The 25,787-nt window shown below is 33.6% G+C and overlaps 1 protein-coding gene across 1 annotated transcript; it reads left to right on the top strand.

The window, feature by feature from the left end:
* The first annotated feature begins 19,776 nt into the window (after positions 1 to 19,776).
* On the top strand, positions 19,777 to 24,701 carry LOC115972724 (probable cysteine protease RD21B). The gene is made up of 5 exons (XM_031092987.1): positions 19,777 to 20,326; positions 22,439 to 22,674; positions 22,770 to 22,910; positions 23,335 to 23,787; positions 24,298 to 24,701. Exons 1-5 carry the CDS (start codon positions 19,855 to 19,857, stop codon positions 24,391 to 24,393), a joined length of 1,398 nt encoding a protein of 465 aa, XP_030948847.1. The 5' UTR covers positions 19,777 to 19,854; the 3' UTR covers positions 24,394 to 24,701.
* The last annotated feature ends 1,086 nt before the right edge of the window (positions 24,702 to 25,787 follow it).

Here is a 25,787-nt window from a genome sequence, read left to right as displayed (position 1 = left end):
AGTTTGTCTATGTTGTTGGGCTACATAGAGCTTAGTTTGTCTTTGATCAGATTTATGGGCCAAAATCGCACAATAGTATTGTTTACCGAACTATATTTCAATCTATCACTGTTTCAGAAATATGTAAGAATTTATCACTTTTTGAATACTCGAATTTGGAAAACTCGAGTTCCACGAAAAAATTTTGAAAATTTTTATGGTACTCAAATTCCATGAACTTGAGTTTCATCAAAAATTTCCCGACAAATTTGAAAGCTAGTTTTTCAAAAAACTCGAGTTCATGGAATTCAAATGCCCAAAAAGTGATAGATTCCTATATATTTTCAAAACAGTGGTAGATTATTACATATTTTGGTAAACAGTGATATTTGGCCATTTTGGCCAGATTTATGACCTAACCTAACTCGGCAGCATTACGATTTTAGATGGGAGATTTTCTAAAGCTTAATTTATGGAGTGGAGGCTTGAGTCGACATGCCTTTTCACCCCATTGTTTGGGGTATTTATTTGTCGCTTCATATTAGGGCTTGACATAGTACAAATGTAGCAACTCCATAGACGTAGGCAAATTACCGAATCATGTATATTTCGTGTCAGAGCAATTTTTAGGTACTCCCGGAGCACAGAAAATGGTGTTTCATCCTTTCATATTCATGGTGAGGTCTATTCATTAAATTTATAGTGGGGTCCACCATGAATGTGAAAGGAGAGGACTTCATTTTTCCGTACTTCGGGAATACTTAAGAATTTTCGTTATTGTCGTGTGATTTTTTTTTAACCTAATTTTTCTTTATTTTTCATCTCTCACATTCACAGGTTTTTGGAATTATGGTAAATATAAATTCCTAAGATGTTTTTAACTAACAGAAGATCAATTCTATTTATTGGTTTGTATAACATCAACGTAGACAAACTTTTCAAGGAAACGTAGAACATCTTCTATCCATGCACTTGCATTTTCAATATGTTGAGCACACCTAGCTAAACTATGTGCGACCTTGTTCCCAAATCTCAACTCTTGTTTACATGGGACAATCTCCACAATTTAACCAAATTTATGGTTCTTGGTCTATGCATTGATAGGAATAAAAGTTAACCATGAAGACATGTTGACTTACACTCATTTGAGATAATAATTATCTTATGTATTCGATATATACAATTTTTCATCTCATGATTCGACAGTCATACGGAAACACACACTCTGGGAGATGGAGGGTGCATATATACATATTCATAATTGTAAATGATAAGGATAAAAGAAATTGGTCAAGAAAGATAAGCCGACGGTTTGTTATTGACGGTATCCACTGGGCTGTCAGTCCCTGTTTAATGACTGACGACGGGATAAAGTTGTAAACGACGGGGCCGTCAATCCCTATTCAATGACTAACGGCAGGATAAAGTTTTAAAGAGAGGCACCACAGGCTGACAGAATGATAAAGCTGAAGGTCATCCTGAAACTGACTGTATGGAGACCGAATGCATTATATAAGCTAACGACACTAGTCAAAAAATGCTTGCTAACCACGTTTACATGTATAAGTAAATGACTTGCCCTCCACGTTTTGTTAAACCTAAGAGGGACACCTATATGGAAAGGATCCCGCAAAATACGCCCAAGGGAACTCCTATAAGGAAAAGACTTCTACTCCAAAGAAAATGGGTCAAGCCCTACTACTATAAAAACCAAGCACCCTCACGAATCAATGTACGCATAATTTACCCTCTCTAACACTCTAGAGCAGTGAGAATAGTTCTAACTTAACTTTCGGAGGGTATTTGGCCGGTACCACACCGGTACTCTCTGCTAGGTCCTTTCTTTTGCTGTGCAAGTGCTATTTGGAGCGCGCGAGAGCCATGTGACTTACTGGTGGTATTTTCGACATCATCAATAAACCACCACCATATGTTCACTCCCTATCCTGGATTTCTGTCTATTTCATTGACTGTCAACTAAAAGTGGATCTCACTATCTGTAAGCGATAACAAATGAGTGAGCCTTATCAAATAACGACAGGCTAATTAGTTAACTGACTTTAAAGACTCAGCCCCAAAAAATTCAGCAAAAAATAGAGATAGGGTGGGACCATCTTTCCCACAAGTAGTCCTTAACACTTCGAAGAAAACAACTCAGAAATTAGAATCTTCATAGTTCATAAAGAATTGGAGATACTTCTCAAAAAAAAAAAAAAAAAAAAAAAAGAATTGGAGATCAGCATTCAGCACACACTGTGTTCCTGTTCAACGATTCCATGTGCTCCTTTCTTAATAGTTTTTTTTTTTTCAGTTTGATCAATCCGCTCCATGTGGCTCAGTGTCCACAGTAGCCAGGCCCAAATCAAAGACTTTGGAAGCATATGTATTACTGTGAAGAGAGGTCACGTTCAACCATTTTGAATTATTAAAATTCTACTATTATTATGGGCTGTGGGTCCAATGTTGCCCATCATGACGGATCTGCTATAAATAATGGTCCGAGTCACATGAGGGCCTGTCACTAGTCTTCCTTTTGTGACCAATTGAATATAGAATCAACTTGCATCTTTGGACCCCCCTGCATCTGCTTTGAATCTTTTCCTATACTTTTTATTATGTATGGATAGAAATGGTTGGGGTTGATATTGCATACTCCGGGGTACCTCCCTCTATCTCCCTCTCATAGAGGGGTGAGCTCCATGATAGAGCTCCATGATAGGTAGAACCGCCTCTTGGTGAGAGAAAGGGAGTTACTCTCGGAGTATACAATAACTTTCCAAAATTGTTAGAAACAAGATATAAAATATGATTTTTAGTCCTTTGATAGACAAGATATAAAATATGATTTTTACTCCTTTGATTTGATGATTTCTTGTATTCATCTAAGTGGAGTGTAGGATGCATCCATACAACTTCATCTAGTGAATCTATCAATTTTTTTTCTTAAATAATATAAAAAATTAAAAATCTAACAATTTTTCTTTAGGAAAGTACATAGATAAGCAACCTTTATCTTGTGGACTTCGGATCTGAAGGGGGAAAGAAGCATGTTTGAAAGCAGCTTGAAAATTGACAAATAAATAAACTTATGCAAATGCTATTGCAGGGATGGGGCATAGCTAATTGATTTCCTATAGGCTACATGCATGTACATGTCGGGTATTTTTGTATAAGTGAAGTTTCACATTAAATAACAATGATAAGGGTAAATGATTAATTAACATAATTATGCTCAAACTCATATGTTTAGGTTTTTGGGTTAAGTGTTGTCCTTATTTACTATATTAACTATTTAATTAAAATCTCCTCAATGTGTTAATTTTCCTCAAAAAGTTATATCAAAATCCATGGTAGTGTGCAGCAAGGTGATTGGGCCCACACAAATAATCTTTAAAAAATGGGCCCATGGATGACGTGTTGGATGGTTGGTAATAGAAAAAGACTAGATAAAGGGGAGATAATTGAACTTATTCATAGCACACAAAGAGGTCTTAAAACCCAGAGAGACACAATGACCCACACTTTTTTTTTTTTTTGAGATTCCAATCCATGAGAAACTTTATTAATCAAGAAAAGGCTTATCCGCCAATACAAGACTACTAATATTTGGAGGAACAAACTCCATCCAAACTATTAAAGACGAGAAATATTTTGCTTTTTTGCTAAGGCATCTGCAACACAATGACTCACACATGAATGAGAGATTATAGGGTATAAATTTTTGGGTTAAATGATATTTCATATATGTTAAATTAAATACTCAATTGGACTACATATCCTATCAAACTCTAAAGAAATATTAATTGTGTTTATATTGTTGTATTAATTTACGATTTAGTCTACTATAAATACGTTGTTATGGTCTATATATAGCAAAAAAATAACCATAAAGGGCTTTTGCACGGTAAAGGTAGACATTAGGCACACAACGTTCTCTCTTTTTCTTGATTCCATTTTTTTTATTTATAATTTTTTTATTCCTTTTATTTTCACATTGAAAAATAAATAAATTTCTACAAATGCTTAGGCGAATAATTTTAGTCATATAAACTATTTATAACTATTTGTCAATTTAGTGTGTGTTTGACTTTGACATCAAATTTTTTGTTCAACTTGTTGCTTTTATCTTTTATTTACAGTTTTTTTTAAATCTTTTTTTTTTTTAATATAGATATACTATAGTATATTTTTAACAAAATACTAAATAAGCTAATCCTAAACACAAAATTCATATGATCCATTTAGATAACTTAAGAGTTTTTTTTTTTTTTTTTTTGATAGGATAGATAACTTAAGAGTTATTTAAACAAAATATGCGTGAATGGCTATTTAATTAACATCATATAATCGATCAAAAGAATCAATTTTTAGTTACAAAACTGAGGTAATATGGTCCTTTGAATCTTTTCTATATCTATAAATATAAACAAACAAACAGAAGCCAAAATATCTTCTCCTCCTCCGTCTTCGTCAAACAATCTCATTGCGCTTTTGAAGAAAACAAGCCACGGATTACTTTTGTATGAATAAGGTTTTTTCTGTTTTTTGTTTTCCTCGTGAAACGCTGTCATCATTTTGTCTATTCTTAATTAACATCAATTGAAGATTCCAAATGAATCTTACTGTGGCCCGCCTCCTTTGGGATGTTCTTTCAAAGTTGATTTGTTCGTTTCTCCGTAGATCCTTTTGAGGAAAAATGGAACTTGCAAAAATAAAAATATCCAAGAGTGAAAAAAATATATTAAAGTGGACATTCCAAGATTTTAAATTTCCTGTTTTTCTTTTTTCTTTTTGAATGAAAATTTTCCTATTTTCGAGGAAGCCGAGTTAAGGTACATGTAGAAAGTCGTTTTCAGGTCCTGTATACTAGTACTGCTACTTTAGCAATTAGGTTGCGTTTTGGCATCGACTAAAACAACAGTTTTTTTTAACTATTTACCTTATATTTGTTAATATTTAAGTTATTTTTGTTATTATTTATGGATTTTATTGTACTTTTTTGTACTATTAATGAGTCATACTATACTATTTCAATTAACTTTTAGTTTTATTTGCAGTACTTTTAAAAAAAAAAGTTTTCAATTTCAACTAAATAAAATGTTCCCAAATAGACTCTTAGTAGTATTTTTTTTTTGGGGGGGGGGGGTTTAGATAAAGAAGAGGGGAGGTGGAATTTTTATTTTTAAGAAACACACTAAACACATACACACTTTAATTACACTTTCTCACCAAATTCTTTTTTTTATTTTTTTGAAAGCAAACCTGATTTTTATTCAAATAAAATTAGAATCTTCATACTTACAGTGCAAGTGGAGGAATATCCTCCAACCACCTCACCAAATTCAAATATATTATTTAACCCAAAATAAAGAGGGGAGGTAGAATTAAAACCTAAATACTGAATATCATATAAGATGTCGTTATTATTGAACTAACAACTAAATCTTATTTCTCCACTGGGCCTTGTAGCCTAGTGGCACCCGGTTCCGATTGTAACTTTTAGCTAGGGGGTTTCATCCCCACATTTACCCAGACAAAAAAAATAAATAAATAAATAAAATTAAACTAAACTAAACCTTATTTCACTCCTACAATAAAAAAAAATTATTTTAAAAAAACCTTATTTCACTAATATTTATAGTATAGTTGTGGAATCAATAGTTTGGGATAATCTTTTTAGGGTAAAATTCTATTTTGATTCATAAATTTAACTAAAATTTTGTTTTTCGCCCCTAAGCTATTGAAAAGTTCATTTTTTGTCCCTAAACTATTTTAAATTCTTTACTTTCTGTCTTCAAACTTTACTAAAAAAAAATTGATCCCTAAACTATTGAAAAAAAAATATCCATATTTTTGTATCTAAACTATTAAAAAAAAATTACAAAGTTTAGATATTAAAAAAAAATTAAAAGTTTATAGAGGAAAAAAAATTGGTAAAGCACAAGGACCAAATAGTATTGTACCCATCTTTTTAAAATATCCCATGACAAATCACACTTGTTTGTTTTCCCTTATTGAGTAAATAACAGAATAAACAAAATCCATGACTATTGCACACAAAAATGAAATTGCAGTCTCTTTTTGGTTGTTTTGAAATTTTTTTTTTAGAATACTAAGTATTTTTAATACACATTTGAGGGGAAAATTTAAAAAAAAAATTATATTAATATATATCTAAAGAGTTATAACTCTTGACACACAGTAGGGGATATTTTTAAAAGTTGAAATGCCGTGTAGTAGTAAGCAGTAACTTTTATATTGTTGGCAAGCCCAACATCACCGCTCAATGGTTATCTATCTATAGTGGACCATCATAATTGAAAGTGGAATTGGAAAAATATCATTATTTTGTTTCACTTTCTTTCATGACGTACACATTTATATAATCGTGAAAGGCTTTAATTTCGAGAAAGAGATGGTTGAGAGAAAAGTATCCGTTGAACTTGGCATGTAGTATATGAATTGGCAATTAAACCCTTTGTATTTTTCTCATTTATTATGCGTGGCCGTCATGACAATTAGTCATGCTATGCCCATCAACCAGTTGGGGCTTTAATCTTTTTCTAATGTCAGTTTGTTTGGGGAGTGGGACTGCTTAACAAGGCATCATTTTTTTTTTTTGGGTAAAATAACAAGGCATCATTGTTTCACTATAAAAGTGACAAGTGATTACAATATCTTCTTTATCATGTTTGGATTAGGTAGTTTTTTTTTTTTTTTTCCTAACTAGGTTTAAATTTGACTTGCAAATGACCTTTATACCCATTAACATCAGCCTTTGTTTGTGGCTAAACTGGCTGTATCTTAATACACTTGGTAAAATGCATATTTCGGATGCATGCAATTAGGGACAGCAATTTGTGTTTGTATGTTAGGTTTATGTCGTGTTGAACTATAAGTATTCAATTATATGGGTTGACCTGAAACCTAACCTGTTTAGTAAACATGTCAGGAATCCTCAATTCAAACACAACCGGTTTGTTAAATAAGTCGACCTGACCCGACACGTATAACTCATTTAATTAACGAGTCATGTAAAAGTCAATACAAATAACTTATTTAATAATCTATTTGATTAATAGGTCATACATAACCTATATAATTTTTATCAATTATCATATATCTACACCCTCAAAAATAAAAAATTATCATATATCTAATATTAAAATACAATTACAACCATAAATATAGTAATAAACATATAAAAACAACTATTATAAATTAAGCGATAATATCAAAATAACTAATAATTTTATAAGCTAAACAGTTCAAATGGGTCAAACGAATTCGCATGTTAAACATGAACACGACCCGTTTATTAAACAAGTTAGTCGTGTCAAGTGAATATGATCCAAACCTATATAGCCTCAACCCATAACCTGGTTATAAACAGGTTAGTCGTGTCAGGTTCGCAGGTCGTGTCAAATTTTTTGCCACCCTTACATGCAATTTTGTTTACTAGTTGTGATACTATACCAAAAATAGTTATTAAAACCTAGCTAGTCAGACTAGTAACCTAGTGAATCGGCACCTAAGTCAGTTTGGTTGTTTAATTACACCTCTTGTGTTATTAAGCTAGTAAAACCTAATAAAATATATAAATGTTTTTGCAACCTGAGCAACTCTAACGAATTGTTTTCACTTAATCAGCTTTATAATGTAATTGTAAGTCATTGCAATATCATTTTCCAAATTTGGAGTACAATGAAAACAAAATATTTTTAAATGAGGATGATATTGGACTTTTCAATAAAATAAATAACTTCAAAGTTTAGCTTAAATCATAATCCATGAGATTAGAGCAACTAATGAGATGTAAGCTTAATTTGGAGTTGTTGTATATATAGTTATATACATGGATAAGTTGTAATGGTGATGTTTGAGTTTGGATAATATAGTTTCATAAAGTGAAAATTCAAGTTCTAAAATTTTCTAAGTGAAAATTCGAAAATCAGTATTTTCGATCGATCGAAATTTTGGCTCGATCGATCAAAAATGGTAAGAATATAATCCTGGAGTCTCTGGATGTCTCAATCGCTATTCGATTCCTGTTCAATCGATCAAAGAAAGCACTCGATCGATCGAAAAGAACTTTCAACTAATCAAAAATCGAAAATCAAGATTTTCTGCAAAATTTTTCTAGTGACTGTTCATAAAAGTTAAAGAGGTTTCAAACCTAATGAATGGTTTTATGAAACATGTTGACTCTTCATACGTGTCTTTTGATGAAATATAACCCTATGGGTATGAATAGAGGCTTTTATTCACTTGAAAAATAACTAACCCCAAAAAATAGTAAGTTAGAGAGAAACACAAGAAATCCTATGGCCATTCTCCAGAATTGCTATCGGTAGAACCCAACATCTTGGTTGTATCCTGAGAACAAATTTGCGATAACCCTCAGCAACAATAGTGTGGGGGGCAAATATTGTCTAAGGAAAACAATATTGTGCCTCCAAGTTATCTATTTTTTGTTTATCTTTTGTGTTAAACTTGTTCTTCCATTATTACTTTGTGTAATATCCCCAACAATCTTAGACAATATTTCCTACAATGGAAGGAACAAGTGATGTTTTAGCATGGAAGATGTTGAATCATGAGTTAGTGAAATTGGATTGCTTTGATGGAACCAATTTCTCTCGATGGAAAGACAAGATGAAATTCCTTCTTACTGCACTGAAACTTTTCTATGTCTTGGACCCCAATTTGATGTCTTTTCCTACTGCAACTAATGAAGACACTAATGAGATAAAGGCACAAAGAAAGAAACGGAAGGAAGATGAACTAATTTGCAAAGGGCACATTCTCATTACTCTTTTGGATCATCTCTATGATCTCTACACATCAATGAAGTCACAGATGGAGATTTGGAATGCTTTAGAAGTAAAGTACAAAACTGAGAAAGTAGGTACGAATAGATTTATTATTCAAAAGTATTTTGATTATTAAATGCTTGATAATATCTCAGTTTTTGATTAAGTGCATGAGTTATAAATTTTGGTCAATAAACTCCATGATTTTCAATCAATATTCCTGAATCATTCCAAGTAGGTGCAATCATTGCGAAACTCCCACCAAGTTGGAATAATTTTAGGAAGAAGTTTCTGCATATGTTAGAGGATCTCACTTTAGAACAATTCGGACAACATTTTCGAATTGAAGAGGAAAGTGGGTTAGAGATGTGACTAATACCGATTCTAAAGTGAATGTGAACAATGTGAGCAATGTTCAAAATGGGAGTTCGAGTAAGACCGATAAGCACTTGAAAGTGAACAAAAGTGGGAGTGGTTTCAAGAAGAACATTCCAAAAATCCCAACAAGGATAAGAAGAACCGGGCTTGTTTCCATTGTGGAAAGAAAAGCCATTATATTCATGAATGTAAACTCTTAAAGAACAAGAAAAATGACAAAGGCAATGCCAATGAAACAAATGTCATTGAGGACATTGTTGCTATGGTGAGTAGCATACATATTGATATGATCATTGAAGTTCATATGGCTATGATTGCAAATCTTTTTGATTGGTGGTTCGATTCAAGTGCAACGGTGCATGTGTGCAACGACAAAAAGCAATTCAAGACTTATGATGAGTCGTCCATAGAACAAGTGCTGATGGGCAACCATAATAAAACAAAGATTCTAGGAAAGGGCACTATTGAAGTGAAAATGAGTTCCGGCAAGATGATGATCTTAACCAATGTTTTTTATGTACCCGATATTAAAAAGAATCTAGTATCTAACAATTTGTTATGTAAGAGTGGTGTAAAAGCTATACTTGGATCAGACAAGTTAATCTTGTCCAATAATGGGATATTTGTAGGAAAGGGATATGATACTGATGGCATATACAAACTAAGTATTATTAATAAATAAGTTTCTGGTTGTACTTATATTGTTGATCTTTCATATTTGTGGCATGTTAGATTAGAATATTTAAATTTCAAATACTTGAAGTTTATTTCAAAGCATGGTATAATTTCATATAAGCATGATAATGAAAAGAAATGAAACTATTTTCTAAGTCAGATAGAAATTCTATTATGCTTGAACTTGTACATTCTGATGTATGTGAATTGAATAGTGTATTAACTAGAAGAGGTAAAAGATACTTCGGCTGTGTTTGTTTCATGTAAGTGATTTTCCGGAAAATACTTATTTTCCGGAAATGCTATTTTCCGGAAAGGAAAATATTTTTAAGTGTTTGGTTGCATTATAGAAAATGTTGTGAAAAATATTTTCTGATATTTGATTGTATGGTTGAAAATGCTATTTTCCTACAAACTCCGCCAAACTCACGGCAGCAAACTCCGGCAATTAAAAGCCACAACCACCAAAACACCGCCACCACAACAACACCAAAAATCAAAATCATACAGAACACCAAAACACAAATAAAACCCAGAAAAAAAAATCATATTCCGATCAAATTGAGAGAAGAAGGAAGAGAGGGAGGACGATCGGTTTTGGGGTGCGACCATCGCGATCGGGGACGACGAATCGGTGCTGCGACTGCGGCGATCGGGGACGACGAATCTGGGTTCGCGATCGGGGACGACGAAGGGTGCGATTCGAATGGCGATCGGGAACACCAAAACACCACCACCCACGCCACCACAACAACAACAACAAAATCAGAGATCAAAGAGAGAAAGTAAAAAATCAAAATCACAAAAATTTCAAACGAGAACAAGAACGAATCGGTGCGAGTGGGTTCGTCGGGGTTCGTCAGTGCGAGTGGGTTCGCGGTGTGACGATCTCTCTACTCTCTCTGTCTCTCTCTTCGCGCGTGGTCCGGAAATGGTGAGACGATCTCGATGATCGGTGACTGGGTTCGACGAGGGTGGGTTTGAACGATCGGAGCGGTGCGATCGTCTTGCTCCGATGCGATCTTCTTGCTCCGACGTCGGCGATCAGGTTGCTCTTTCTCTCTCTCTCTCTTCTATTTTCCAAGGGCGAAAATCATTTGAAGTGAAAATGAAAACGGAAATGATTTTCCGTTGTTTTGGCTCTCATTTTCGGTCAACTGGAAATGCTTTTCAGTTTGACCGAATTTGAAGTAACAACCAAACACCGAATTTTCCGGAAAATCATTTCCGGAATCAGTTTGAAGTCAATTCAAACGCACCCTTCATTACATTCATTGATTATTTCTCTAGATTTACATATATGTATTTAATGAGAAATTAAGATGAATCCTTTGACATGTTCAAATACTATAAAACTGAAGTAGAAAATCAAAAGAATAGGAAAATAAAGATCCTACGAAGTGATAGAGGTGGAGAATATTTTCCTAATAATTTTTCTATGTTTTCTGAGAAACATGGTATAATACACCTATGTGCGCCAAAGACAAGGTTATTGGATTGTGCCTCACTCGAGCTCACAATTTATTTATATTGTGGGCTTGAGTTTCTTACTTTGGGTTGTTCTCGGCACAGAGACTCAACAAATTTTTCTCCCTCTCTCTCCCGATCCTCAATTTTCTCTCCAACCTTTCAACAACCCCTTCTTCTCCCTTGGCTTCTTATATTTATAGCCCAATGATTAGTGGGGAGTTATGATTACTCTGGTGGTTAGTGGTACAGGAGGTCTAATGTCGTTACTACTAAGTGGATGTTTAGTTGGGAGTGAGGTGTGGTGAAAGTGGCATTGGATTTTTCAGCAGAGGATTTTTCCCAAGGCAATACCGGTGAAACCGAGGCACAGTGTCCCCGGTCAATCATGCTCCAGTCCGAGGTGTATCTTGCCGGGCAATTCCTAGGTTACCGGCTATTATGAACATGCACTATAGCGATTTGCTCGACGGGTTTTAGGTCGGGCGTAATGTCATAAGGCCCGGACCTATGGCCTTAACAGGCCTAAGGTTTGGTTTTGGGTAAGTGGATTAGGCCCGTGAGCCGTAATGTAAAGTTGGTGTCCAAGGTCCCAGGCCCAAATGGGTCCGGGGGTCCCATGTCGTACAACACCAAAGTTCAGTCCCTTATACACCCCAACAAAATGGTTTGGCTGAATGAAAAAATAGGACTCTTATAGACATGGTAAATGCCACAATCTTGAGTGCAGAGCTTCCTTTTAATTTATGGGGAGAGGCATTGCTTACATCATGTCATGTGCACAATAGAGTATCTTCTAAGAAGATTAAAGTATCTCCATATGAGTTATGGAATAGAAGGAAACCAAACCTTGAATATATTAAAGTGTGGGGGTGTTTAGCCTTTTATAGAGTGGTTGATTCAAAAAGAACAAAATTAGGACCAAGAGTTATGAAAAATGTGTTTGTAGGTTCTGCTGAAAATTCAAAGGCATATAGATTATTAGACTTAAGCTCTAATACAGTGGTGGAATCAAGAGATGTTGAGTTTATTAAAGATAAATTCAGTAAAGATTTCATAGATGTTTTGATACCTAATCAAACATAACAAGGTGAATTTAATCCTAATACTACTTTAGGTGGTACTAAAAAGATTGAAAGTGGTTCACCAAGTGAATAAAGAAAGAGTCAAAGGATAAGAAAAGTAAAGGACTTTGGTCCAGATTTCATTTCTTAACAAACTTAATTGTTTTTTGTTGAAGGTAATAGACAAGTGGTTCTAAATAAAATACTATTAGTGTTTAACACAGACGATGATCCTAAAACATTTGAGGGAGCTATGGCTTCTAGAGATTTAACTTTCTGGAAAGAAGCAGTGAATGATGAGATGGACTCAATATTATCCAATAATACTTGGGTTGTAATGGATCTACCTACTGGTTCTGTACCAATTGGTTGTAAATGGGTATTTAGAATAAAATATAATACAAATGGATCAATACAAACATTCAAAATAAGGTTAGTGGCAAAAGGTTTTAAACAAAGGGAAAGAGTAGATTACTTTGATGCCTATGCACCAATGGCTAGGATCACGTCTATTTGTGTGTTGTTAGCACTTGTATCCATATATAAGTTGATTGTACATCAAATGGATGTTAAGACAATTTTCCTAAATGGTGATCTAGATGAGGAAGTTTACATGGAACAACTTGAGGGTTTTTTACTTACTAGAAATGAAAAGAAAGTTTGCGAATTAGTCAAGTCCTTGTATGGCTTGAAACAAGCTCCAAAACAATGGCATGAGAAGTTTAACTCAATGATTTTATTGGATGGTTTTGTGCACAGTAGTTCTAACAAATGTATGTATTCTAAATTCACAAAAGAATATGGAGTCATTGTATGCCTTTATGTAGATGATATGCTCATATTTGGTATGAATATGAAAGGTATATGTGAAACCAAAAAGTATCTTTCTTCTATGTTTCAAATGAAAGATTTAAACGAAGTAGTTACTATTTTGGGAATCAAAATTAAAAGACATAATGGGGGATTTGCACAGTGTCAATCTCATTATGTTGAGAAAGTGTTTCAAAGATTTGAACATCTTAATATAAATGAAGCAAATACACCTTTCGATTGGAGCATAAAGATGGGTGAAAAAACTGGAATAGCAATAGCATAGCTTGAGTATGCTATTGCTATTGGTAGCATGATGTATGTTATGCATTGTACAAGACCAGACATATCGTTTTCAGTGGACAAACTTTCTAAATTTACAGGTAATCCAAGTGTGAATCATTGGAAAGTAATTGATAGAGTTCTTGGTTATTTAAAGAAAACCATAAGTTTGGGACTCTTTTATTATGAATTTCCAGCTGTGTTGGATGGTTATTCGGATGCTAGTTGAATTACTAGTGTGAGTAATAACAAATTCACGTATGGTTGGATATTCACTCTTGGTGGGGATGCCATCTCTTGGGTATCAAAGAAACAAATGTGCATTTCTCACTCCACCATGGAATCTAAATTTATAGCCTTAGCAGTAGCAGGCAAGGAAGTGGAATGGTTAAGAAATATGTTGTTAGACATAGAGTTTTGGCCACAACCAATACCAGTCATTTTGGTGTATTGCGATAGTGAAGCCACACTGGGTAGAGCATACAATAAAATGTATAATGATAAGTCTAAACATATAGGTCTAAGACATGATTACATAAGACAATTTGTAGAATCTCATACCATTTCAATTGTTTATATAAGGTCAAATAATAATTTGGTAGACCCTTTTACCAAAGTAGTATCTCTAGATATGGTGGGGGTAACATCCATTGGAATGAGACAAAACTCTTCTTTTAAGAGAATTATCAATAGTAGGAACCCAACCTCGAATTGATTTTATCTAAGAGCTTTAAAGGGTAATAACAAGCTATTTATACGTGGTTAGTAAGAGCACTAATTTTATGTCTCATTCAGGATGGATTAGTGCAGACTATTACGATGTAATTGAGGATGAGTTTTACACTCTTAATGAAGTTCATAAAGAATAAATGTATGTGCAACAAGGACATAAGAAGGAGCTTCACATTTGTGAACATAAAAATGGTGCCTCTTCTAGCAAGAGTAAAGGGTTTTCTCTTGTAAATGTTCACTAAACCGGGAAGAACACAAGACTATAATAGTGCTAAGAACAGTGGATTTCTAAATGTGTTGTGGATGTTCTTATGTGTGTGTTATTTTTTATTTCAACACATAAAAGTTTTGGTTTAAGCACCAAGCCACCATTAACTCTGTTGATTTCTTGAGCAATTAAACTAAGGGAAGGTTTAAGTTGAAAGACACCTTTCATTATGCATGATAAAATATCAATCAAGTGAGACATATATTATTACAACTTAGTGGGGGATTTTTGTATATATAGGTATATACATGGATAGGTTGTAATAATGATATTTGAGTTTGGAGAATATGGTTTCATAAAGTGAAAATTCAAGTTTTGGAATTTTCTAAGTGAAAATTCAAAAATCAGTATTTTCGATCAGTCGAAACTTTGGCTCGATTGATTGAAAATGGTAAGAAAATAATCCTGGAGTCTTTAGATGTCTCGATCGCTGTTCAATTCCTGTTCAATCGATTGAAGAGTGTGTTCAATTGATCGAAAGGAACTTTTGACTGATCGAAAGTCGAAAATTAGGATTTTCTGCAGAATTTTTCTAGTGACTATTCAGAAAGGTTGAAGAGGTTTCAAGGCTAGTGAATGGTTTTATGAAACATGTTGACTCTCCATAGGTGCCTTTTGATGAAATATAATCTTATGGGTATAAATAGGGACTTATGTTCATTTGAAAAATAACTAACTCCAAAAAAAGCAAGTTAGAGAGAAACACAAGAAAACCTATGGTCATTCTCTAGAATTGCTATCTGTAGAACACAATATCTTGGTTGTATCCTAGGGACAAAATTGCGATAACTCTTTAGCAACAATAGTGTGGGAAGCAAATATTGTCTAAGGAAAACGATATTGTGCCTCCAAGTTATCTATTTTCTATTTATTTTTTTTTTGTTAATCTTGTTCTTTCATTATTAATTTGTGTAATATCCCCAACAGGAGTTTGAGATATACTTTTATTCCTAGAATATGAATTTATTTAGTAAAGATTTGAATACAATTCTATCACATCTCTTATTTTTTATTTTATAGAGTTGCTACTTGTGAAACTTTTAGTTTTAATTATATTAGGTGGCTAGTTTCTTAAGCTTAATTTTAATTAATAAATCGAGCATGATTATTTTTTTCAATTTTACATGTTTATTTTATGAATTTTCAAACTTACAAGTATTTTATTTTTATTATACATTACAATTTGACCGGTGACTCACTGGTTGAACCACCCAATAATTCAACTTTTAAATTGGGTTAGCGTCTATTTCAAGTATAATAACTATGGTGCTAGGTTCAATACCCTACAATTTCCTAGCCAAAATAAAACTTTACTAGTATCAAACACAAATTTAATTACATTTATTGGAATTATAAAAGACTACAGTGTATACTTTTTCCATATTTTCTAATAATAATATTGTAATTAAAAGATACTTGGTTGAATAGTAAAAAAAGAAAGAAAAATGATTATATGAATGATTTATTTTCTTACAATAAGTGAGAGGTACATACAGATTGAGGAAAAATTCGAACTTGACTTGACAAATTTGGGCAATACTCAAACTTGACTCGAGAAATTCGATTTTGGGGAAAAACCCAACCTAATTTGTTTTGCCCATAACAAATTGAGTGATATCCGACAATTTTGTGCCTAGTCGGGTTGGGTACCCATTAGCTAGTGGGTTTTGACATCCCTAATTGTGGTGGTGGTGGAGTGAAATTTGAGAAATTTGTCTAGGGTTCCTATTCGAGTTTGTTTTCTAATGGAAAACAAGGTAAATTACTAAATTGGATTTTTAACTTAAGTAAGACTTAGGTATAACACTTAGTTGCTGTTCCTTAGGTTCCCATTTTAAGATTCTGCCATGTAAATTTTTTCTTATAAGATAAAAGTGTATTTTTTAGTTAAGTAACCACATTGCTGCATCTCAAAACGAAAACTGAAAGAACAGTACTTGTCATTTTAATTTAATGTATTGAGTCTTGTTCACACGGTGTCATGTGTGATGCACGTGATAATCTTTTCGTTGGACTTGACAACAAAACAAACGACAATAATGAATAAGTATAAAACGGAGTTATAACTTTGGGAGGGTGTTTTGATAATACTGGAGGGGTGAACATGAAAGCAAAAAAAGAGTTGCAAAAAAGTGAGCCAGAGTGGTGTGTTACGGAACTCTGAATATGTCTGAGTCACAAACACTGACGGCGAAAGGGGACAAAATAATGGATGCAAACACGAAAGTCTCTTCCCCCTAACTTTCTGTAGGTCCCACATAAAAAAGAAAAAATTGAACAGTCACGGTCACCCACTTATTCCAAAAGCTAACTTATACTACGTGGCAAATCATAATTCACAGAAATTCGAACCAATAGTATTTCTCCAAGCCGTACCTACTCACTATAACCACGCTCCTAAGTCCTAAAACACACACACACGCGAGTAAAATCAAAGTCTTAACTTTTAACGGTGGTAAAAAAAATGAGTCCCACTGTTTGGTCAGGTTCTTAACCCAGCGCGTGACTTAACTCAGCTCCAAATCCAATGCACCATTTCTAGAATCTCTCCTATTCCTATTTCCGTGGGTTAGTCTCTTTTCTATTTTTTTTTCTTTTCCTACTTCACCTATCAAATCTCATCCACATGGTTCTCTTCGTCTAAATTGACAGCTACTGATTCTTTTTTTTTTTTTTTTTTTTTTTTTTTTTTTTTTTTTTTTTTTTTTTTTTTTTTAGGAATTGTCAGCTACTGATTCATTCTATGTATAGTGGATATTGCTTAAAAGATTCAAACTGTATGTAATCTGATTTTTTTGCCAAGCTCAACAACTTTTAATAAATGATAAATTGAGTTTTATGGTTTATTATTGAATTTTAGGTCAATTATATACTTATTAGTTATTTTATGTTAATCTAATATCATGTATTAATCATCTTTTTTTTTTAAGATATTGATGATTCTCTCTTTATCAGTGGGTTGACAGGACTCGAACGTTGATCTTTGGGCTATTTCCTGTAATACAAAAGACACAGAATCAGAGGGGACCGGCCAAAAATCCTCCGATGATCAAGTTAGTTACTTGGAACTCTCTGTAACGAAAAAATGTTCTCTCAAAAGTAAAAGTGTCTGACCCCCTTACCTTTCATCGAAGAAGCATTATATAGTGTGTGTGGAACGGTTATCTGTTTAGTAACCGTTCTCAATGTCGAGGAGTTCGGAGAATTGGGAGTAACTTCCATAACCGCTGTGGAAGTTACCTAGGTCGGACGGGCCGATGAACTCGTCCATCCATAGTAAGGATGGACGACACCTCCAGGATGATCTCGTCCATTTTTAGTGGAAGATGGACGAGATCATCTAGGAAGGCTTGACGTTCATAAATGATCAGTAGATCTCACAAGGTATTGCTCGTCCATGTATGGACGAGGTTCGCCAGTACGCTTGCAATTTTCACCGCCTATTGTAGCTTCTTTCGTTGGACGAGATATATGGACGAGTTATGGACTTGGGATTATCTATGACACCATCAGATATTTTATTGAAAATTGAAAAAATTATAAAAATTTTTATAAATAACTTTTTCATTTTTTCATAATTTTTTTTAAACGGTTCACTAATGTATGTCCTAAGGACATACATTAGTGAAACCCTTTTTTAAATAGTATAGTTATTTTTTTAAAACTATCATGCATTTACGTAATCCAAATGATAATTTAAACCCTTTTTTATTTATTTTATATAATAGTTGTTTTTAATAGCGAATCAAAAAATCATTTTTTTTTTTGTGTAGGTCAAATTCAAAAGTATAAACCTTATCAATTGAGTTTAAAAAAATAGTAAATCAAGAGTTCAAATCATATTTAATCTAAATTTTGGTCAAGCTCAATCACTTTTTAATTAAGTTGAGAATTTAGCAAGTTTATTGAATACTTGTTATATGAATACTAAGTTTCATGTTAATCTAATATGATTCAGGATCCAATTTTTTTTTTTTTAAAAGAATCATGAACCAATCCAAATGATAGAATATCAAAATATGAAAACTATAATTTAAATATTTATTTAAATAAATCATTATTAATACCTAGTGCTCTTACTATTTGGAATGTAGTATGAATACATAAATGTTTTTTTTTTCCCTATAAATTTAATGGGATTTGAATATTTATATCATAATAATTCTTATTTATCATCATGTAAAAATATTAACTAGTTTCTTTTGTGTAGAGTGATTATAATAAATTTTATAGCTTAAATTAGAAAATAGAGAAGATATTTTGTTTTTACTAAGAAAAGTAAGAAGATAATTTCCTTTTGAGATTAAATTCTATGAGGATGTGATGCAAAACTTATGTTTTACCTATCAAATCTCAATATGTCACATAATCTTACCACATATTTAAGAATAAGTATAACTAATCAATTCTAATATCTATATATAAATCCAACTAAATTGAGAGTTTATTGAGATATTATTAAGTGTGGTATGATGTATTAAATTTTAAATAAAATATTAATGTCACAATCTCTTATGAATGGTATAAAATATGGGTTTTATATCCGTCCTTACCAAATTCAGACTCTTTTCTTTTTGCTCACCAAAAGTAAAAGAGATGAGTTAAATCCATTATTTGAAAAAATCATCCAAACTCTAGAGACTTATATTTTAATTGGCAAATTCCCACCCACAAAGTTCTTGTAAGTTCAAGTGAAGGAAGTTTATTTTTTTAGCTTGTTGCCACATATTTAGCATAAAATGATATAAAAAACTATATCTTTTGATAAATACCATACAAATAAGCAATCAAAAACTACAAAATACCCCGAGTCCAACCGAATTCTTTAATAAATTTCAATTAATTTAATTGGTAAAATTTGCAATAAACAACAAAGAAGCAAAGTTGGATTTGCTCTAAAAAAGAAGAAGCAAAGTTGGAATTGTCTTTGTGTGTGCCTCTACGAAAACCCAAAAGGTGCTGCGTCTATTTATTTATTATTAATATTCCTTGAAAAAAAAAATTTCAATAATATATATTTTTTAATACATCCAAAAATGGGTTTGACATAGAACTTATCGGGCCCTCAGACGAAAGATATCTATAATTTATCCTACATAAAAGATTATTACCTTACCTATATATGTTCTTCCGAGCTCTACTAAGTACTAACTTATATTCATTTCTTTTCCAAAAAAAAAAAAAAAAACTTATATTCATTTCTTTACATTTTTTTTAAAAAATTTAAAAACTAATATTTATTTCTCTTAAAATATCTCCCATTAAAATTCCCAGTCCCTTTCCTTTATAAGCCCACTGACCTCCCAACTTTTTCACACACCCACCCTTTCCTCGCAAACCCATTTCTCTGAAAAATAGTTCACAGTCAGAGAAAAAAAAAGACAAGATGGGTTCCTATAGATCATCTTTGATCTTCTTCTTGTTCACGATATTAGCGGTATCGACAGCCTTGGACATGTCGATCATCGGGTACGACCAAACCCACGTCGACAAATCGAGTTCGAGGACCGACGAGGAAGTGATGGGTCTGTACGAGGCGTGGCTTGTGAAGCACGGCAAGGTCTACAACGCCTTAGGAGAGAAGGAGAAGAGGTTCGAGATCTTTAAGGATAATCTCTTGTTCATCGACCAGCACAACGCCGAGAACCGGTCTTACAAGCTCGGGCTGAACCGGTTCGCTGACCTGACCAACGAGGAGTACAGAGGCATGTACCTAGGTATGAAGAAGAGTGGTCTTAGGAAGCTTTCGAAGCCTAGGAGCGATCGTTATGTGCCACGTGTCGGTGATAAGTTGCCCGAGTCCGTTGATTGGAGGAAAGAAGGTGCGGTCGTTGACGTCAAAGACCAAGGGAGTTGTGGTAAGTTTCACACTTTGATTGCATAATTTTTACCCTTTTTTAAAAAATTTAATTTAATTATTCCTTCTAATTTCATCTAGTCTTGTAGTTAATTTTAATATTAGAAAAAAGTAGTAGAAAATAAAAAGATTAGTAAATGAGATCGTAAAGTTCATTCTATCACACTATCGGTCTGTGGAGTTTCCGAGATGTTTCAGGGTTAAAAAGTAAAATAGTCTGAGAAAAAAGCTGAGACACCAAATAAAAGATTAGAAAAGTAGAATGATAAGATTCAATCCACTACACGACTGGCCGACGGAGTTTTCAAGAGATGTTTCGTGGATAAGTGGAATAAGTTAGCTGGTATAACTATTTGTCTATTTGTATATCCCCAAGGCTATGATCGTAAATCGCACAGTAATTAATAATATAATATAAGATAATTCTAAAAAAAAATTGGCGTAAAAATAAAAATATGCAAGAAAAAAGAAAAGAAAAGAATATAGACCTTGGAAATTACGGATTACCCTTCTGACACGTGTGAAGACAATTTTGTCGGTGTTACTGTTCCAGGATATGCGGGTCTTATATTAGTTTCCAATTTTCTGTATTTATTAGGAGTTCACAACTTACACGGATGTCTGACTGAGATCATGAGCCGGAATTGAGACCCAATTCAAAGGTCTTGTTGGCAAGACAGTTTTGTTTATTTATTTAATCTTCTTAAACGTAATACCAGGCATAGTCAGTCTGTATCTGGAAAGGTTTTTGTTTATATATATATATATAAATTATTTTAGGTTATTATTTTTATTTATATACAGTTTTATAAAGTTTCTTTTTTCCTTAGATACAATCTTACTTTAACCAATTTTTAGCAAATAAGCAATAATCAATAAGTAGAAAGCTGCATCCAAACGATCATGAGACCATGATTAAGATCAGCTGTCAATTGTCTTTAGTTCTAAAAATCCTATTAATCCATTTGAAAGCTGTGTATTGAACTTTGTTACACCTGTAATTTACTGTTTTAATTTAGCTATTCATTGAAATTATTGACGACCTTACAAATTCCAATCCACATATCAAAATGGATAAATAGAATTTTAGAAATTCTATTGTGGAGTTCTGGATGACTCTCTAATAATTTGGCCAAGCATCTTTGGCAAAACATGCTGTGGCTCTCAGACTGCCCTTTTTTTCAGTCCAAATTCATAAATTTTTTAATTCATGATTTGCCTAATTGCAATTAAATATTTTTGGGCCTCATTCTCAAAAATAAATAAATAAATAAAAAATAATAATAATAATTTTTGGGCCTGGAATCTGGATAGAGGTTACATTCTTCCTCAGCTCACAAAGTGGGCCCACTGGACCTGGCAGTTTTCACACCTGTGGGCCCGGCTGCTTAAAAATTTATTTTCTTAATTATTAAAATGGTCCATGCAGACCGCATTTTTCTCGCCAAAGAATTGTCTCATTTAACTCGTGTGAAGTAGACTGTGTTGTCTGTTTGGCAGTCTGTCATTTATACGATTTAAAGTTTGGCTTAGAATATTTGTGTTTGGATGTAAACTAATAGAGCTAATAAAGACTTGGTCATGTTGCAATTCTCTTTCAGTTAGTGTCTTGCCTTTAAGATTGAGTAACAATGGAGGCAATAATATGGGTCCCTTTCTAACTTTGATTTATAGAAAATTATTTGGGGAGAAACAGACAAAGTGAAACTTAGGTATTACTCTTTATGTGCTTTGCATTAGGTTTCCAATTAAATTCAACTATGTGCCTATGTTGCATTGATTAATACAATCACATGGTTTAATTTAACTGGGAAAGTTAAGGTACAACACGGAAGGAGAAGTACATAAGCCAAAAAGAAAGAAAAAAAAAAGATTTTAATCTTAATTATATGGTTTCACAGGATAGGGTGGAACAATGTAACAGTTGTTTCAAACTTTAGCAACTATAATTAATGAAAGACGTGCTTCTGTTCCCATTATATTTAAGTTGGACAAAACTCCTTGGTTGCAAATCAAGGTTAAAGCATTTTTTGTTAATAAATCTTACATCATTTGTTTTGCTTTGTACAATTTGGTATGTGATGGTGTTTTAACTGTTTACTTTGAAATAAAGGGAGTTGCTGGGCATTCTCGACAATTTCGGCTGTGGAAGGGATAAACAAGATTGTGACTGGCGATCTGATCTCACTATCAGAGCAGGAACTGGTGGACTGTGATACAACATACAATGAAGGATGTAATGGGGGTCTCATGGACTATGCCTTTCAGTTCATCATCAACAATGGTGGCATTGACACTGAAGAGGATTATCCTTATAAAGCTAATGATGGCAGATGTGACACATACCGGGTTGGTAGCAATTCTCTAGGGAAAAACAAATTAAGAAGCTGAATTACCACCCAAAAAAAAAATTCTTATTTTTTCTCGTCTTTTGTTTTGTGCAGAAAAATGCCAAGGTTGTTACTATTGATGATTTCGAGGATGTTCCTGTTAATAACGAGAAAGCACTGCAAAAGGCAGTAGCTAACCAGCCAATAAGCGTTGCCATAGAAGGAGGTGGCAGGGAATTCCAGTTATATGACTCGGTATGATTAAAATCTCAATCTGATTACAAGTAGATGATTTAGCTCTTTAGATGATATTGTTCTTAGTTTGGTGTATTGAGCCCTTCCATTGCTATTAAATTACTGTAAAAGTGTCTTTGTCATGATCTAGTTGCATTTAGCTCATGACCTTTGCCCAAGAATTACAATATACACAAGCCACTAAAAGCAACAAGACACTTAGTTTCTACCTAAGAACAATATTTTATGGAAACCAATCTAAGGACCCAGACACTTAGCATCCCATCAGGTGAATTTGTTTGTGAAGGCAGTTGCATTGCACTAGCTTGGATGCTCTGTATACTGTTCTTTTCAGTTCTACTATTGAAGCTGGGACTTGAATGATAGCTTCTAATTTGTACACAAAAAATTGACCTCAAATCCTTAATTATCCCAATATTTTCAGGGTGTATTCACAGGAAAATGTGGGACAGCACTGGACCATGGAGTTGCTGCTGTTGGGTATGGCACAGACAATGGTGTTGATTACTGGATTGTGAGGAACTCATGGGGTGCAAGCTGGGGAGAGGCAGGTTATATTAGGATGGAGCGCAATTTGGTTGGCAAAGCAACTGGCAAATGTGGAATAGCAATGGAGGCCTCCTACCCTATCAAGAAAGGTCAAAATCCTCCCAACCCAGGCCCATCTCCACCGTCTCCAGTAGTGCCCCCAACTGTCTGTGACAACTATTACTCCTGTCCTGAGAGCAATACCTGCTGCTGTCTTTATGAGTATGGAAGATCTTGCTTTGCATGGGGATGTTGTCCACTTGAGTCTGCCACCTGCTGCGATGACTATTATTCTTGCTGCCCACAGGAATATCCCGTCTGCAATCTTAAAGAAGGCACCTGCTTGACGGTAAGAGCAACTCAACTTTATTGCATTTTACTTCTAGGGAAAATTTTAAGTATAGTTTCTTAGGTGTTGTATCTTAGGTTTCCCAATTGAAGTTAACCATGTGGTTGTGTTGATCAAATGCAGCAAAACCAATGCCAATGAATGTGTTGGTCTAATCAAACCTCCCTAGTACCTAGGGAATTAGGGAATGTGGGGGGGGGTCTCAGTTTCGAGACCTGGGGTTGGAGTATATTTAGTATTTATTTATTTTTCTAAACTAAGCAAAAAAAAGCAAAAAAAAAAATGCAGCAATACCAATGCAATCTTTTCCGAGAAGAATTAGATTCAACATTATTGTTGCAACTATATGGTTGAATTTAATTAAGAAACATAAGATATAACACCTGAGGAACTGTCAAAATTTTATGTCTCTAATCTATGAAACTCATTTTGTTGATGACTTCCCCATTCCCCTCTGAGAATATTAACATCCCCTTACGTCTTGCTTACATGTATTGCCACTTGCAACAGAGCAAGAACAACCCATTCGGAGTGAAGGCATTGAGGCGAACTCCTGCTAGACCTTATTGGGCAATTGGAAGTGACAGCAAGAGCAGCAGTGCTTAAGCAAATCTTCAATCTGGTGGATGACATGGTAATAAGGAGTGAAAAAATCATAGCAGCGATTGATGTTCTCCTTTGTGTTATTCCACTTGGCTACCCACATTTCTATCGTTAAGATACAGATTGATGCTCTGTTGAAGATTATTTAGATACTGATTATGTATATAGTACTATATTTGTTTCTGCTGCATTTGAAAAACCAACAGACATTTTATCTGTTTCCAAAAGCCACCTGTAAATTCAGTCATTCAGCAGTGTCTTTAATGAATTGCTTTATCATGCTAATGCTACTTGTAGTCTGTTTGATACTATTATCGTCAATCTTTTCTTTCCAGCTTGTCACCTAGATTATAATGCTTGAAGATCAGAAGTCAAATTGTGGCTAATGAGATAATATCACAACTTCAATTCAAATCCAGAGCTATAAATTCTTTATCCAATTTGGCTTATTTGGATATTGGATTTGTTTTGGTTGTGGTGGCTGTTTTTAAGATAGAAAAAGTGAAAAGAGAATTTGTTTTCCTTGTGTCAATATGCTCATAATGCCCCAGTGTATGTTATAAAGACTTTGGAGTGAAAGCCTCTGTGGCTCTGTCCATGTCACTAGAGCCACTTCTGGTGTGTTTTAGGTCATCACTTAAGCTTTGTAGTTTTATGTAAGCTTGCTAGAAGATGCTCAATGCCGGTCTGAAGTTTCAAGTTTGTGCATTAATCGCACATGGTCAGTTGGTGTCTTAGGTTCCTAAAGAGAATCATGAAAAAGGTACATAACCCATGTCGTCTAGACCTCTCACATATGGTTTTTTCGAAGATAAAAAGATGGTTTGGTAAGGACTAGGTAAGTCTCCACGATAAGCCACTCTCTTACTTTTCTTCAAGCTAAAAAAATTCTGAATAAAGATACGAGGTCTAATGTACATGCTGCTTTTGTCAAAGTTGAGATATCTTTGTATGATTCCTCAGGTTTTTTTCCTTCTGAATAATTCCTCTCAAGGTTAAAGCAGAGGAACACATGCTTTGGGTTATTTTTCATATCTTTGTTGGAATTATGATTTTCATTTTCATTTTCATTTTTTTCACTAGGGGGGACGCCAATTCCTCAAGCTAACCCCTTCAACCTTTTTTCTTTTTTTCTTTTTTTTTTATTATTATTATTATTTTTTTAATTTTTTAGAAACAACCCTTCAACCTTATACCATTTTTTTAAAGTGAAAGTCGTCAACTTTATTCAATGTGAAAATAGAAAGTACGTCTTCTCTGTTCAAGTACAGTCATCACTTTTTTTAAAGAGGTGAGAAAGTGGTGGGACTGTGGGAGAAAAAGAAAATGAAAAAAAAAGAAGAGAGGTTGAAGCATAAGAAAAAGTTTCAGTTATGTTTGGTCTTGTCAAGTATGTC

This window comes from Quercus lobata, assembly GCF_001633185.2.
Source record: "Quercus lobata isolate SW786 chromosome 2 unlocalized genomic scaffold, ValleyOak3.0 Primary Assembly chr2_unplaced_Scq3eQI_2006, whole genome shotgun sequence".
NCBI classification, from domain to species: Eukaryota; Viridiplantae; Streptophyta; class Magnoliopsida; order Fagales; family Fagaceae; genus Quercus; species Quercus lobata.
The sequence above is the reverse complement of the archived record's forward strand: the minus strand, read 5'-3'. Positions and strand labels throughout refer to the sequence as shown.

Coding starts and splice junctions, on each gene's coding strand:
- LOC115972724 (XM_031092987.1), top strand. CDS start 19,855: ATGGGTTCCTATAGATCATCTTTGATCTTCTTCTTGTTCACGATATTA. Junction 22,675..22,769: donor GCAGATGTGACACATACCGG/GTTGGTAGCAAT, acceptor TGTTTTGTGCAG/AAAAATGCCAAGGTTGTTAC. Junction 22,911..23,334: donor AATTCCAGTTATATGACTCG/GTATGATTAAAA, acceptor CAATATTTTCAG/GGTGTATTCACAGGAAAATG.